General features: G+C 42.2%; 1 protein-coding gene across 6 annotated transcripts in view; it reads right to left on the reverse strand.

The window, feature by feature from the left end:
* DACH2 (dachshund family transcription factor 2) overlaps window positions 1-16,016 on the reverse strand; it is a 235,752-nt gene that overhangs the window by 107,048 nt on the left and 112,688 nt on the right. For 4 of the 6 annotated variants that reach the window (XM_058032808.1, XM_058032806.1, XM_058032805.1 and 1 more), the window contains exon 2: window positions 13,829-13,947. In XM_058032808.1, the coding sequence (XP_057888791.1) occupies window positions 13,829-13,947 (119 nt within the window). The remainder of the gene's footprint in view (window positions 1-13,828; window positions 13,948-16,016) is intronic. The other 2 variants (XM_058032807.1, XM_058032804.1) reach the window with 1 other exon arrangement.

Genomic DNA, 16,016 nt, shown 5'->3' on the forward strand with positions numbered 1-16,016 from the left:
ATTATTAAGGACAGGAGTCAGGAACACAAGCAGGTTCAATCACCCTGTCCAGAATACAAAACCAGAGCTGTTAGATGGAAAAGTTTTCATTTCTTTTCTTAGAAACTTCATAGAAGAGAAACCTACTTAGAAGAGAGATTTATGGCAATCTATAGAGCTCAATTTGATATGATCCTTTTTAGGTACCTACAAACACACACAAATCAGTGGAAATCAACACAGATCTTCCTACTACATCAGACAGCAATTTTATAGCCAGACAGCAATTTTATAGTTGTGTTTCTGTCTAAGAGCAGCAAATTTTAGACAGATGTATGAAACAAAAGCTGATCACAGCTCAGAACCAGAGCTGAAACCAGCCACTCATTCACATGAGATACAAACAGCAGTAAACACCTGGGATTTGAGGGGTCCTGAGCTTTGCAAACTTAATTTGGGTTTCATCAGGAAAAATACCCGAACTCCTTAAATCTGGAAAAAAGAACTCTATCAAAAGCACATATACACTACTAAAACAATACTCAGAAGCTGGGAATAAAGGGACCACCAAGGCTATAAAAATGTTTAAAGAGGGTAACAAGAAGGAAAGGTTCCAATGTCTCAGCAGTTCCCTGTCTGTGCCCAGTGCTCTCCCCTGCTTTGGGACTGTCTCCAGGTGGAGTTTCAGGCACAGGGGCAGGATGCACAGAATCTCTGAGGAGCTGCAGGAAGGTTTCTCCTCTCCAGCCCAGCTGGGGATCAGGAAGGGCTCCCTGACAGGCGGTGACAGCAGCCCCAGCCCTGTTGTGTCTGAGGCAGGTACGCTGTAAAATTTCAATGATGCCTTTAAATTCTAATGGTTTCAAGCTGCTGTAAACTTCTGCAGCCATCAAAAATAATCTGTCATGGGACTAAGGGGTATGAACATCATGTCAGAGCCACTCTGCTGTTAGATTTATTGGAGGGTAAAGCATGTCATTTATGCATCAACTCACAGGAGAAAAAAGCAATCCCTATGAAGTCAATCTAATAATAGACTGGAAAGCAATGATTACTGTTTCATGTGCAGCAGCTATTTGTAGCAGAAGTTGGCCTAATTCAGCAGGCCTTGCCTGTCAGAGCTCTGGGATTAGCAAGTGTTTAGATGAAAATCTATCGGGAAACATCAGGAAATGTTTTAATGAAGAACAAAAGTCTTCATTGTTACATTTAATATTTGCTGAAACTTATCCATTTGCACCGCTACATTTTGAAAAAGCTTACTGGAAGTGACATCCCAAATAGAATACAAATGTTGAGGGACTGCAACTTCAAATTATCTTCCACAGTTCTCTGCAATTTCACTGCAAAAATCTGCTCTCACTCTTCTCCTGTGGGCGGAATGCCCTGAAATTGAGTGCAAGATTTTTTAAAGACATGACTAATAATCATGGCCTCACTGTACTACACACATTTTCCACCATCTAAATATTTCATATCTATTGACTAATCAACCTTGTCAGTCCCCACATGGCATCATCCAAGGGCTGGCATCATTCTGGGGAGTGGAAGCAGGATGACAGACAGCTGCCAGTCAAACCCAGACACACAGAAACGGCAAAATGGGAACCAGAAGATGCCAAGCGAGACCCCAGCCCATCCCTGTGCCAGGAGCCAACACCTGGGAATGCCTTTAACATTCTCACTTTTTGAAACTATTAAAAAAAAAAAAATCTCAAATCCCTTAATTAGGTTCCAGTGTTAACGAACCCTGGGGAAGAGGCTGCCTTTCATCTTCCTTCATCCATTAAGTAAAATTAAAACTAACCCAGAAAAGATATTTCAATTCCCTTTCACTTAAAGACATTGTTCATCATAGAACACAATGAATGGCTCAAACTGAGAAACCAAAACATTCCTATCTAAGGGAAAAATCAGGAGTTAATCTGATTAATACATACAGTGCATAGCTAATTGTCTCCAGTGAAATTCCCAGCAAAGAATGAAAAAGAAATAGAGAAAATAAGACATTCCAGTGGATGTAGGAGACATTGAGGGAAGGTTTAGCCATACCACAAGTTCACATTCTCTACCAGAAAATGACCCAACTAGCAGGAAAGCATCAGCAGCTCCTGGAATTTCTTCTACATGTGCAGAAATGGGCAAACACAGACTGCTCCTGAAATAAATACTGACATGATTACATGTCTAAATGGCAAGATGAGTACCAACCTACTCCATCTCATCAATTTAACTCATGAATCTGCAGAATCCCAGTTAAACCAAGATCAACAACACTGCATCCATTCTGCACTTCAGAAAAAAACTTCATTTTTAATCTGAGATTTAATATAAAAACTAAGAGGAAATTATTATATTTTATTCCAACTGCTTGATGAAATTAATCTTGATAACTCCTTTTAGACACGGGATAACTCCTTTTACACAAATCAAATCAATTTTATTTTGTAATGGGCAAAAAATCTCTTCCCGGGATATTTTCCTGAGTGCAATCTACAGTGAAAACGTCCCATAAATGAACAAATTCTCAACAGGATTAGGACTCATGCTTAGCTAATGTAGACTGATAAGCTACTCTGAAGAAATATTATCTGTAATTAAAATTTGTAATGAACCAGTTCCAAAACAGGAAGGCCACAACAATTCATGGTGCATTTCCTTGACGTTTAACAGGTTTGAAGAAGAGATTCTGCTGACAAGTTTACAGCAATCTAACCCAGCTACAAACATAAACCAGCCTTCTGAAGCTTGACACTGACTAATCCAATGAATTTCAGGAAAAAATCTCAAGATTAATATATCCATATATTACACAGGAGTCCACAGGACAAGGGAGGTACTGAACCCACCAGGCAGAGCCCTCTGAATTGCCACTGCGAGATGGCAAACTTGTCTGGGTCAGCTGGATTTGAATAATAGGGTGTTCTTAGCCCAAATCACCTCCTGACTCCCACACCTAACAAAATGGAGAGGCTCTTTCAAGTGCCTCCCAGATTTAGCAGCTGTTGCTCTGACACTGTCAGCAAGGCATCCATCTCCATCACAGGGTGAGCCTTTCAACCTCCCCTCCTTTCCCCTTCCTTCCACCCATCAGCTCCAGCCCTGTGTGAGCAGTCCAGGCAATCTCCCTGCTCTCTCCTCTTTGTTTTAGCATTTCTTACATGCACATCTCCCAGATTTGCCCTGCACCCACAGGAGCTGTATCTGGTGCCTCTGGGAGGTGCCTCCAGGCTGGTTTTGCTCTGCTGTTCTGCTGCAGCATCTCCCCTGCAACTTGCCTTGTCCATCACCACAGGCACTTTGCTTTTTATCCTCATTATTCTTTTTGATTTTTCTTTGCTTGAAATAAAAGCCTCCATATGTTTTGCTCTTCTTTTATTGGAAGATGTTAATGCTGTGTACCAGAGGGCACAGTCAGATGAGGGATTGCCATTTGGACAGAATTATACACCCAATTACTGCCTAGGGTATATCACCTGTATGAGTGCTTTCAGCACATCTCAGCTCTGTTTCTGGCAGAATTGAAGGCAGTATTTTACTGCTGGAAAACAATATTCAGTGCTTTCCAAAGGAGTATTTTTTCTGTCAAAGTCATTCCAATTACCCAGTACTTAATGGCCTACAATTCACTGTAGATATATTTCTAGTTCTTAAAAATGTGACCCATCTGAATTGTAAGTGCTTTTAAAACAGGAGCTCAGCCATATGCACTTTTAGTTAATTTAAAACCATATTCAAACTCTTCTCCTCATTTGAGTTCTCATCTGAAAAAGTGAACTATTACTTTAAATGCAGAGATCATAAGAGATCAGGAGTTCTTTAAAAGAAAACCAGTCCAGTTTCACCAGCCAGGCACGAGGAGGCTGCACATCTGAAACAGCTTTGGAGTGCTGGGCAATTCACATTCACCAAGCTGAAATAAGCATAATAAATGAAAGAGAATAAAATAAAAAACAATTTCACACTAAGGGAAGGCTTGACTTATAGGAAGTGGCAGCTCTGATGGCCCAAGGCACAGAATTAGTTTTGCCACTCGATAATTTGACTGATTCACTCGAGTGGCCAGAAAAGGACATTTTCTGCCTGATTTCAGTGTAATGAAGTCACCTGCTCTGTGGCTGCCAGGGCCAAGCCAAGTGCAGCACCAGCACCAGGACCAGGAGCTTCTTGCTGGTGTGAGACCCAGCTACAGCTGCACATTTGCCTTTTTGTATGTGAAACCACACAAGCACCATGAAAATTACCTGTTCCATTCACTCCCCTGCTTACAGAGAGCTTGGGGCTACTGCTGGGATGTTCCCCCCGTTCTGCTGCATATCCCAGCAAAGAGCCTCTGCTTTGCTGCTTTTTTAACAAAGGCAAAGACAGAAAAAATAAAGTCATTGCAAGGGACTAGAAATATATATGACATTTTTTTCTTAATTAGGAATGATTATGAAATTCTTTATGAACAATTACAGCAGATTTTACATTAAATTTATGAAACATCCATTAAATTTAATTGTCCTCCTCACACATCTTATATAAAAAGACTGTAATATACAGGCAGAGATTTGGGAACACATCTAAACAACTTGCATGACATGATGTCAGTTTTATTCCTGCTTTGCTGAACTGGGGTCAGACTGGTAAATGTAATATATGTGCTCATCTTTAGGCATATGCCCACTTTCACTGGTTATTATTTACAGCTAACCTTTCAGGGTAATGACTGTATACTGCATGTCAAAGGAACAAAATGTTATATTGCTATGGAAGAGAATATTTTCTTCTTTTTATGCAAATATTGGATTGAGACTGACCCAGTCAGGAGAGATAATCCACTTAGAAGAATTTATTATTATTATTACTATTATTACTATTATTATTGTTGTTGTTATTATTGTTGTTGTTATTATTATTGTTATTGTTATTAATATTATTATTTCACATCCAGTCAATATGCAAATGCAAAAAAACCCAGCAATTAAGCATTTTCCTTTTTTACAATTGTTCAACAGTAAAAAAAAAAGATGTAATGTTCATGAAAAGTATTTATCATTTCACAACCAATTTTCTACTTGACATATGTTAGTGCATGATTCATCTACATTTTTCAGAATCAAAGTCCATGATCTGGGAAACTAATTCTGTTAATAAAATGAAAAGGTGACCTTGCTTAATTTAATAAGTCTGTGTAGAAATACTCTTTCAACATGTTAAAGAATTACAAAAAGGTTATCATAGCTTGCTTTCATGGGAGAGTACTCTACCTTTTCCAGCTCATTTCTCAGGCCTTTACTGTAATTCATTAGATTACATAAAAACAATGTAGATCATTATATTTTAATAAAAGCTTTCTTTTCCTAATAAAAAGTCTGTCATTTATATTCAGACATGTATTATATAAAATGCTTCTCCTTCTGAAGTGCAGCTTTTCATATTCAAGTCACAGGAGGTCGGTAGCTGGAGGAATTTCTAATTTTTTGCAAAGGATTTTCAGCATGAATTTGGTTTCTAGACTGAATCCTCCAGAACTGCAGCCCTACATTTACCTTTCAGAGAGGATCAGCAACAGCAGCTGCCACCAGCAAACCCAGAGGTTCAGCAGAGGATGGTGCACAATAAATACTGCACTCATTAATCTGCTTGTTTTGCTTTACACCAATTAATGTCCCCTGTGATAAAACAGTTTATACAACTAAACTATGCAACTATGCAACCTTTATAAAACTGCGCAACTAAAACAGTTTATCCAACACAAACACATTTCCAGTGAAATCCTACCACAACCTCACTTAATGAGAGTGATCGGGCAATCTATTTCAGTTATTCTTGATTCCAAATAAAAACATGCACCTCCTCAGACTGCTCAGAAAGACATGCTTCATGTTCACCACAAATTCTAATTCGTTGCCAGCCCTTGGCATCACATTTTATTGCACATTGTTCCTGTGCAGGAGGAGACCCCAGTCCAGCCAAGGTGTGACCCTGGCATCAGGCACTGACTGCATCCTTTGCAAAGCACCCTCACAGAACCTGCTCTCCAAGGCTCTGTGGGGAGCAGCAAACACTTGTGGTTAACACTTGATCAAGGAAAACACTTGTGGTTAAGACACCAATAATCCAAGCTGAATCAATCATTTGTTTGCTGATCTTAAATCACACTGAAGCATTTCCACATCTATGGGACAAGGACCAGGGCACAAACACATTTAAAATGACAATGGAAGCACTCAATACCTGGCCAGAACTATGGAAGCACCTGGATTTAAGGACAATTCGTGTTTATTTTTTAATCCAGCGAGATTTATTCTCTCCTTTTTCCTGCACAACTTCACCAGTGCTGTTCTATCAAGAATTTTGTCAAAATACAGTTTTATAAAACTTTCCTGTAGGAAACCCCACTACTCCAATCTAATGCAGATCTGAAAGCTGCATTTCAAGACATTATTATTTATATAAATATAGCAGCCTTTAGCACTGCAAGTAGATGATGGATCAGTATTTTTCTGCAACCAGAGGTGTATTATCCTTCCAGATAAAATTGCACCTACTATGTTTTAAGTCACAGAATTAAGAATTTAGATAACTTGAGTTTAACAAGGCTTTGACATCCCGCTGGATACAGAAAATGCAGTCAGTGTGGGAATCAAACACAACGAGACGCATTTAGCTACACTTGTTTGTGATACTGGTAACTATTTGTTCAGCTTTATCAAAGTTACTGTAAAGGAAAATAAAACCTAACAAAACCAATTCAATTATAATAGTGTTATTGCCAAAACAGTCCTCCAAAAAAAGGGAATGCTGAAGGCAAATCCTTCACACTTCCTGATGCTATTTATGACTTCAAGGCACTTCTTAACAATAACTTAAAAGAGTTAAGAAGGTTTCAAAGTCAGCTGAAGAGAGAAGAAGAGAGGCCTGATGATCACTCCAGACCAGAGTGCCGTGGACAGGACACTCCCAGGAAAGCTGCTGGAAAATAATGCCATGGGTGCCACAAACAGAGAGATGGAAACTCACTGCTTTTGCTAACTCTGTGACACTCCAGCCATTTTTCAAATGCTTCCCTTCCACCTGCAAATCAAAGCAAGCTCAGTGCAGCCCTACCCTGAGTGTCAAGATGATACAGGCTTAATTCTCTCAGTGTGACCACCCTGACTGAACTTTGTTTTCTTCAAAGATGTAGGAACTCAGAAGAATTAATTTTCCAAAGCAATTTTTACAAATGCATAAAAATCAAAGTACATTGCTGAGTTTCACACTTCTTGGACAGTAATTAGTAGCCGAGGCTAAGTGTAAATTAAATTTACAACAAGGTTAACCATTCAGCAAAATCTCAACAGCTTCAGCTATTCATTTGTCAAAAACGTAATGTCCCACCCGACAGAGCAGACACTGAAAATGGATTCTTGAACAAAGATAGTACTAAAAGAGAAAAGGAAAGAGAGGAACTGAGTGACTCACACTCACCAAGTATAGTTCTCAGATTATCAGAACTCTAGTGAATGGCTGTATTAAAAGAGTAATGATATGATCCTGCATTCCTCATTCACTCCAATTCAGGCTCCCTTCAGCACAGAAATCTGCTGCCATGAGATGGGTGGTACTCAATCATGCTGCACACATGGTCTTTAATTTTAAAATCCAGTTAAATAGATGTTCTAACATCATTTTTTATCTAAGAACATTTCATGATAAAATGAAAGAGCGCACATGTAACTTATTTGTCAGCTTTACTGAGCAGTGGATAACTTTCCTATGTAACTCACACCAGCTTTCATTTCCCAAATCTATCTGCATTCATTATGACAGTAAAAATGAAGAGTTGCTAAAGAGACGTATGCATTTTTATTATTGTTTGAAAAAATAGATCTTTCCACAGTCCTTTGAGCTTCTGAGTGTGTGATTTGTATAAAATATTTCTCATTTTGGGGACACAGCAGATGGAGTGCAGGGCACTGTGGGATATGCCATTTATCACAATGACAGTGCGTAGGTAGCACTGATCCTCTCACCACAGGGGGAAGCTCGAGCTGCAAATGTGGAGCAGCATTAAAATCCCGACGAGTGGAGTTTGGCAACACTTGTACTACTCATTAACTTAATCATATTAATTTATTAGCCATATATATCAAAGTAATTCACTACTGAATTGTCACCAAGAACAATTTATAAACTGTTAATGTTCCCCATAGGCAGGGGAGTGTTGTGGCATCCTTAATCAGCGTGTTTGCCTTTGATTAAAAATAATAATTTCTACCAAGCCAGGTAATGCCAACAGTGACAAAGTTCTGCATATGTTTCTCATTATAAATGGAACTTTCAAATGTCACGTATGACTACGGAAAAAAAAAAGGAAAAAAAAACCCAAGGAAAAAAAGGGTAATTGTAAACAGTGAAATGAGCCACAGAAATGGGATGTAAACACACAGAAATGCTCAGTTAAATTAACAAGTGAGGAAAGGGTCTGTGGGATTGCTGGCAGCAGGAGCTGCCACAGGCTGTGCTGGCTGATGTGTGCCCACCTTGACAAACACAACTGGGCACCAGAGACCCCAAAAGCCTCCAGGCTCCTTCACTGCTCCAACACGGACATAACACATCAAAATGCCCAAAGACTGCAGAGAATCCTGTTCTATCATCCCTTTGCTGTACAAAGACTGAGAGGCTGCTGCTGCTGAAGGAACACAAGAAGTTACCAGATCCTGTGAGCTGCTCTATTTGAGTCCCACAATGATGTGACTTGGTGCAGCTATTAAAATATTAACTCCACTGAATTATTAATTACCTGAAACTATAAGGTTCACAACAGATTCTTTAAACTATTAATAAGACAAAACTGTTCTGAAAAAAGTATTTGTATCTGTACAAATGAGTCAATATTTTAAACACTGCATTCTTAGAAACTCTAGACAGAGTTTAGATAGTCTATTTTAACTGCTTATGAAATAAAAGAAGAATCATTTCAAGAGGGGTGAAACTAATGTAGCTGATAATGAAAACAGCAGTTTATCTTACACATTGGAAATGCAGGTGGTTTCCTCCTGAGTACCCACTTGAAAATGACTTTTTTCCTCTTCTCACTTGTTTCCCCACCAGCCAGGCTTCCTGCCATCCCTGTGCTGAGCCCTCAGCAGCTCCCAGCCCCAAATCCTCACTGGGATCTCTCTGCTGACCCCCAGCCCTAAATCTTCACTGGGATCCCTCTGCTGTCCCCCTGCCCTAAATCCTCACTGAGATCCCTCTGCTGAACCTCCCAGCCCCAAATCCTCACTGTGATCCCTCTGCTGACCCCCCAGCCCCAAATCCTCACTGGGATCCCTCTGCTGAACCCTGCCAGCCCCAAATCCTCACTGGGATCCCTCTGCTGTCCCCCAGCCCCAAATCCTCACTGGGATCCCTCTGCTGTCCCCCTGCCCTAAATCCTCACTGGGATCCCTCTGCTGAGCCCCACCTGGCCCCTGCCAGCCCTGCCAGGCTGCCACAGTTCAAAAAGCCAACAGGGATGTTCCAACAGGCTCATGCCATCACCCTGACCCTCTCAGGACTGCCAGCTCCAGCTGCAGGACACAGCCATGGGCACTCACAGAGATCCCACTGCCTCAAAAACTGCCCCAAAACACAGCTGCTGTGCCCTGCACCACCATCTCACTAAGCTCTAGAGACAGGGTGATTTCCTCCATGAGCCACCCTCTACAATACCTTGAAGACAAAATGAAGCAGCCCCAAAATGTTGGGTTTTGTTTGAAATTAAGAACAGCCATTCTACAGACTGAGCAGACAAAAAATTGCCATGAAGGCAGAGTGGTTTTCTAACCTTTCCTGAGGACAACCTAAATGAGGGGAAGGAGGACTGGGGTTGCACAGATAACTATCAAAAGATCCAACCACTCCTTCAGCTTCATTCCATATGAACAGTTTGCTGAACCATTGGCTTCAATCATGTAACAGATTTCAGCTTCTCTCCACACAGCAAACTAATGCTTCAGACCCCAAAACTTCCTGAGAATCTACTCCCCAGATAAGTCCCAGCTGTCTTGTTAAGATACACTGATGATAAAGACTTGTACATTAGTAGAAGATAAAGCCCTTTTTTTGTTCATGTCACTTCATCCCACGGCATTGTTTGAAGGACTGAGCCTTTGATGACCACCCCTCTGTGACACACAGGATTTCAGCTCTGCCCTCACAGCAGGCAGGGGCACCACGCTGGTTCCCACATTTCCTACACCAATACAAAAAGGAAAACACTTTCTCCTAAGTTAACATAAACTGGACAGTGCTCACTCTAGGATGCACTCGGGGCAGGGTTCCTGTGTCTCCTCAGCCCTCCCCAGGGTGGCCATCCCACACACACCACCTCATCCTTCTCAGCACAGCACTAACCCAGATGTAACCCAAATATTCCCATTCCCCCAAGGTGCAAAGTACCTACAAACATTTCAAAAGGTCAAGGCTTCACTTGCAGCTCCTTCACAAGTTCCTTAGGTCTGAGAGTAGATGGAGCTGGCTGTGCCAAGAGGTCAAAAAAATCCCCTCCACACTGGGAAATGCAGTGTGCCTAATTTAACTACCTGTTTATTATGTGAAAATGACCATGTAAACCGAGCTGACACAAACCAAATGGGTGATGAAAATAACAGCACATTTCAAGGAGTGGAAACACAGATGGCTCGTCTGAGTCTGCAGGAAGTTACCAATCATCACTGTGTAATACCCCCTCCAGACAGAGCTGCCAGCTCTGCAGCCACAACGGAGACCCATCCATCTAACCAGAGCCAGCCTGGACCCCACTGCCTGCACTGCACCTTGACAGCAGCCTGGAGAGGGGGCAGAAATGAAAAAATGCAATGCTGGGTGAATCATGCTGCATTGGCTGATGGGGAGCCTGTTACTAAAATGAAGGAAACAACTAAGCTGGACATGGCAAATGAGGGAGCCACGTAAGAAGAGTGATTGTTTTTTTTTTAATTAGAATAATGTAGGCAGACTGACATTAACATCTGCATAACTGTGCTGTAGGAACAATGGGCAAGATCAGACACAAGGATTATCAAGGACAAGACTTCCAGAGGAAATGCTTCAGGCAATTGCACTGCAGTTAGAGGGGACAGTAACCGGAGAAGTCCTCAAGATGTAAAAGCTCTGTCTTGCCTCCCTATCAGCCTCTGCTCTTCTGGAAGGGATGGACCCAACCCTGCCGTGCTGCAAAATCTCCTCAGTCCTGGTCCTGCTCCCCTCCCACAGCCACCCAAACATCCACATGGGAGCTGGGAGCAGCTTTTATTCCAGTCTATTGTGCACCATTTGGAAATCTGGAAGGAAAACCTCTATTCTGTAACAAGTGTTAAAACCTATTCTGTTTTTATTTCAGCCAAAGGAAAGAATCCAATCCTGAAGTATTGCAGGCACCCAGAGCAAAGCAAAATCAGTAATTTGAGTGTAGAGAGGTACAGATGCAGCTCTTGGGAGTTCCATCCAGAGCCAGAACAGCTCAGATCCCTGGGGAGTTTACAAGAGGCTCTTTTGGTACCTTGGCTGTCTCCCCCAGCTCTGCCCTGTCCTTCCCTTAGGAACAAGAAAAGCCCCAGGAGCCCTGGGGAGCTGTGGCCCTGAGTGACAGCTCAGGAGCTGTCCTGCTGCTCTTGGGGCCACCTCAGAGCAGCCCCTGGTGACACCACCATGCTCTGAAATGGGCATTTTCCCCTGCAAGCTGCTCCCAAAGCCCCCTCAGCTGGTCCAGGCACTTTGTCTGGGACTCCCCAAGGTTTTCCTGGGGTCAGGGAGTGGCTGCCCCGACAGACACACCCAGACACACCTCCCCTCCTGTGCCAAACACAGGGATAGAGCCCACTCACACTCCAGGCTCCAGACAGCTCCCAACAGCCTGGAAATTCAACTTCATCATCTTCTGCTCAAACTGTGTGCTACTCAAAATATCTGTGAGACACAGAATGTGTCTGTGGTGCTTCACTGTGCACCCCCAACACGCCACATCCTAAAATATTTCCCAGTTTGAGGCAGCATGGCAGTCTGGTGTCCTATTTGCAAACACACACACACACGGAGTGGAAAGTGACATGGAATATTCTGGATTTCAGAGAAGAACTGATCAATGCAAGAGGCTCTTGTGCTTTCCTGTCTGTCAGCAGTAACATGAACAAGAATCCATTGAATTCCTGAACTGAGAACATGGCAGAGATACTAAAAACCCCTCATTTATTAAATATAGGAGGGAAATCACAGTTCTGGGTCCCTGTCACAAACATGAGCAGTGCCTAAAGCTGCAGCACCCAACTGTGGCACATGGCTCTGGCCAAGCCCCTTCATACTTTGGTAACTGCTCCAGCTGGGGCTGCTGTAAATATTGTTTAGGAATGCTCCTTCCCTCTTTCCACAGGGAAGGTTCCCTGTGACATCCCTGGGGCTGCAGGGGAATCAAAGCTCTCTCTGTGTCCCTTGGTTGCAGTGCACAGGTTCTGCAAGCAGAGTGATCTGTGAGATCAGGAGAGATGGAACTCCACTCCCACCAAGGATCTTTTGAATTCTGCTTTTCCTGTTGCATATTCTACGACTTTATATTCTCCAAAACACTTCACTGTGTTTGGTTATTAGGGAGTTACAGTTTATTTAGACCAGATTTTGATAACAATCCTACAACTGCTAAGCCTGTTGAATATGTAAGCAATTACTTTTATAAATACAGCCTGTGAATATAGCTTTATTATGAAAATCAACTTACCTTTAGCACACAGCAATTAATAAAAAATTAAAACACTCATCAGGATAGCACAAGATTTAATTTAAACTCTATTAATAAATTAATGAAGTGAAATTAAATACTATGCATTAAATTATGTTTATAATTCCACATATTTTCATGCTTGATTTTTCACTTTATGATACTGAAAGGAGATTATTAAAGCACAATGCACTGTGGCAACGTGGACTTATCTGCTTTTCAAGTGTTCCTTCTGTAATTCCTACAAGCATCTCTGTCTCTCCCCAGCAGACATTAATGGGGTTACAATACACCAGGCATTAGCCACGCTGCTCAGATCCCACGAGAACTAAAACACACATGCATTTCAAAGGGAGAAATGCCTCTTACAGGCCTCCCAGACAATAGTTCAGCTTCTCAGGTTGGCTTGGGTTTTTTTTGTGCTTTTTTTTTGCTTTTACTAAAATAACACATTTAATGGAATTTCCTGTAAGGAAATTACAATTAATAAAGAACTAAATTACAAATCCATTACATTTCAGTCACTGCAGCAGCAAAACAGAGTTTTCACAAAAAAAAAAAAATCCAATAGCATAACCTCTGGTAAAGCCTGCAAAAGCCCTGAAGGACAAGGCAGTTGGATCAATATTGGTTTATTCTAACTGCTGTGCAGTGTGAGGAGATGAGGATGGTGATCTGAGGGGTTGTTCATTCTAAGTGCTGTACAGGGTGAGGAGATGAGGCTGTGCTCTGAGGGGTGGTTTACTCCAAGTGCTGTACAGCGTGAGATGAGGCTGTGCTCTGAGGGGTGGTTTATTCTAAGTGCTGTACAGTGTGAGGAGATGAGGCTGTGCTCTGAGGGGTGGTTTATTCCAAGTGCTGCACAGCGTGAGGAGATGAGGTTGTGATCTGAGGGGTGGTTTATTCCAAGTGCTGCACAGCGTGAGGAGATGAGGCTGTGCTCTGAGGGGTGGTTTATTCCAAGTGCTGTGCAGTGTGAGGAGATGAGGCTGTGCTCTGAGGGGTGGTTTATTCTAAGTGCTGTACAGGGTGAGGAGATGAGGCTGTGATCTGAGGGGTGATTTATTTTAACCACTGTGCAGCATGAGGAGATGAGGCTGTGATCTGGGGGGTTGTTACCTGTGGGGGAGATGAGGCCTGGCGAGAGCAGGCCGGGCACGCCGTGGGGCAGCAGCCGCGCGTTCTCCTGGATCGCCACTCCCAGTGAGCGCTTCGGGGGCCGGCCTGGGCGGGAGCTGCTGGCACAAGAGCACACATGAACACAACCAGGTTTTCTTGGGGAAATGTTTGCTTCCCAAACACAACATCGATTTGTATGAAATACGTGAACTATCAGCAATACGAGACAATAAATATTAGAAGCCGAGGACAAATAAAAAGGGAGAAATCGCTTGGTTAAACAGGGAAGAACTGCAGGGTGTCACAGGAGCCAGCAGTAAGGTTTTCCATTATCCAAGGATTCCATGACCTCAGAGGGGCTCAATGGAGAGGGGTTATAGCAGTGACTGCTCCACAGTCTCTGCCATGCACCTGAACACAGAACATCACAGGCTGGGATGTCCTGAGAAGATGAGGAGTTGAAACCCTGAATGCATCACCCCAAACCTTGCTTTGGACCATGGCAGGCACCTGCCTCCTCCTGAAGGCAGCATTAACTCAACCCTGAGCTTTGCAAAGATCACCACTTACCTTCACAGACTGACTGGTGGGTTTAACTACTACAGATCAAACAAGTGTTAGCCCAACCTGCCAAAAAACTCACCAGTTTGTGGACTATCAATGCAAATTTTAGTCCAAATTATCCCAGGCCCCTTTACAAACTGGCTCCATTGAACTCTTGTTCTCAGCTATCACCTTCACCCCTTCCATCAGTGTGTGTACATGTCCCCATCCTCCACTGCCATCATAACACAGATTTACAGGCCAAAAAAACCCATTTGAATCGACTCTTCCTCAAGCCATCTAATAAAAATGCAACCTCCTCATGTTTGGAAAAGTATTGCTGCTTCTCTCTGGTCATAACAGATTTTACTCTGTTGAATAATAGAGCTTTTGACAACATAGAGTGAAACACTGTATAAAATAACTAAGCTGCAACAATGAATGAGGTTTGAATAGAAAGCATTTCCAAAATGACTTCTAGTTCACAAAGAAATTTAAGTTAAACTTCACTCTATCAAGTTACAGTGGCAAAGCCCTCCATCAATGCACGACAAACTCTGCATTTAAATGAAGACAACTTCCAGCAGCACTCCACAGAGGTACCATTAACCTGTTCATTTTTCACACCATGCTAGTGTTATTTTGTTTTACTGTACATCAAAGTAGCACAAAATCATTTTTTTGGTTTACTATTTTATCTCTATAAAACCATTCCCCCCCTCTTTTTAGCATCGGGTTTGTCCATTTTGAATTTCATTTTATTCAGTATTTTTTCCATTTTTCTTTTTGATGCTTTCAGTTGTTTATCATACTATGATGGCTGTGCAGTAAAGCTAGCTACAAGAGCTGCTGGGATGTAATAATGTAAACCTAAAATAAGAGCATTTGATTTCCAGGGGAAGTTTGATGCACACATGCATTCTCTATTAAAATCACCTGCTGAAATCATCCCCTGCATAACAAAATTTCTAACAGACAGCGTTAGGTTGATAGGTGGGGGTTTTGAACAAACAGGAATCATTGTTCTTTTGAATTACAGGAGCCTGTAATCCACAGGCATGTGTAAGTGCTTAGCTGGCACTTACTGTCTCTGAAAAAACCTTACAAACCAGCTAAAATTAGCAGCTTTCTCCACTGGAAGAGCTCAATCAACAAAACAACAAAACATTTTCTTCCCGAGCTCAAATACTAACAAATCTTTAGCAGAAAACTCCATATGTTGGCATTAATCTAAGAAAAACATTTTCAAAACGCAGCAAACAGCTTTAGAAAATTTTACAAAGAGACTTTTTAGTCATGATTTGTGTTTTTCGAGGACGAGGAGGGGAGACTGTGGAGTTCCAGCCCTGGTTCTGCAGTTTGTGCCCTGACAGAAGCTCACATTGATGGCTCTGAGCACACAGGTGGGGCAAAGCACAGCTGAAGGTGTTTCCACACCTTGATGTGACACCTGTGCCCGAGCTCTGACCTGCATGGAAAGCCAAAGAGGTGAAGGAAGAGAAGTTCACATCAAAAGCTTACTCCCTTCCCTTCCAGGACCCTGGAAGTATTTATATCCTCCCTCACACAGGCAAGGGAAAACTCAGCACTTGGTGTCTCTGGGACTGGGGACTGATGTCTTGGTGTCCTCCTGGGGAAGGAACTG

This window comes from Melospiza georgiana, chromosome 12, assembly GCF_028018845.1.
Source record: "Melospiza georgiana isolate bMelGeo1 chromosome 12, bMelGeo1.pri, whole genome shotgun sequence".
NCBI classification, from domain to species: domain Eukaryota; kingdom Metazoa; phylum Chordata; class Aves; order Passeriformes; family Passerellidae; genus Melospiza; species Melospiza georgiana.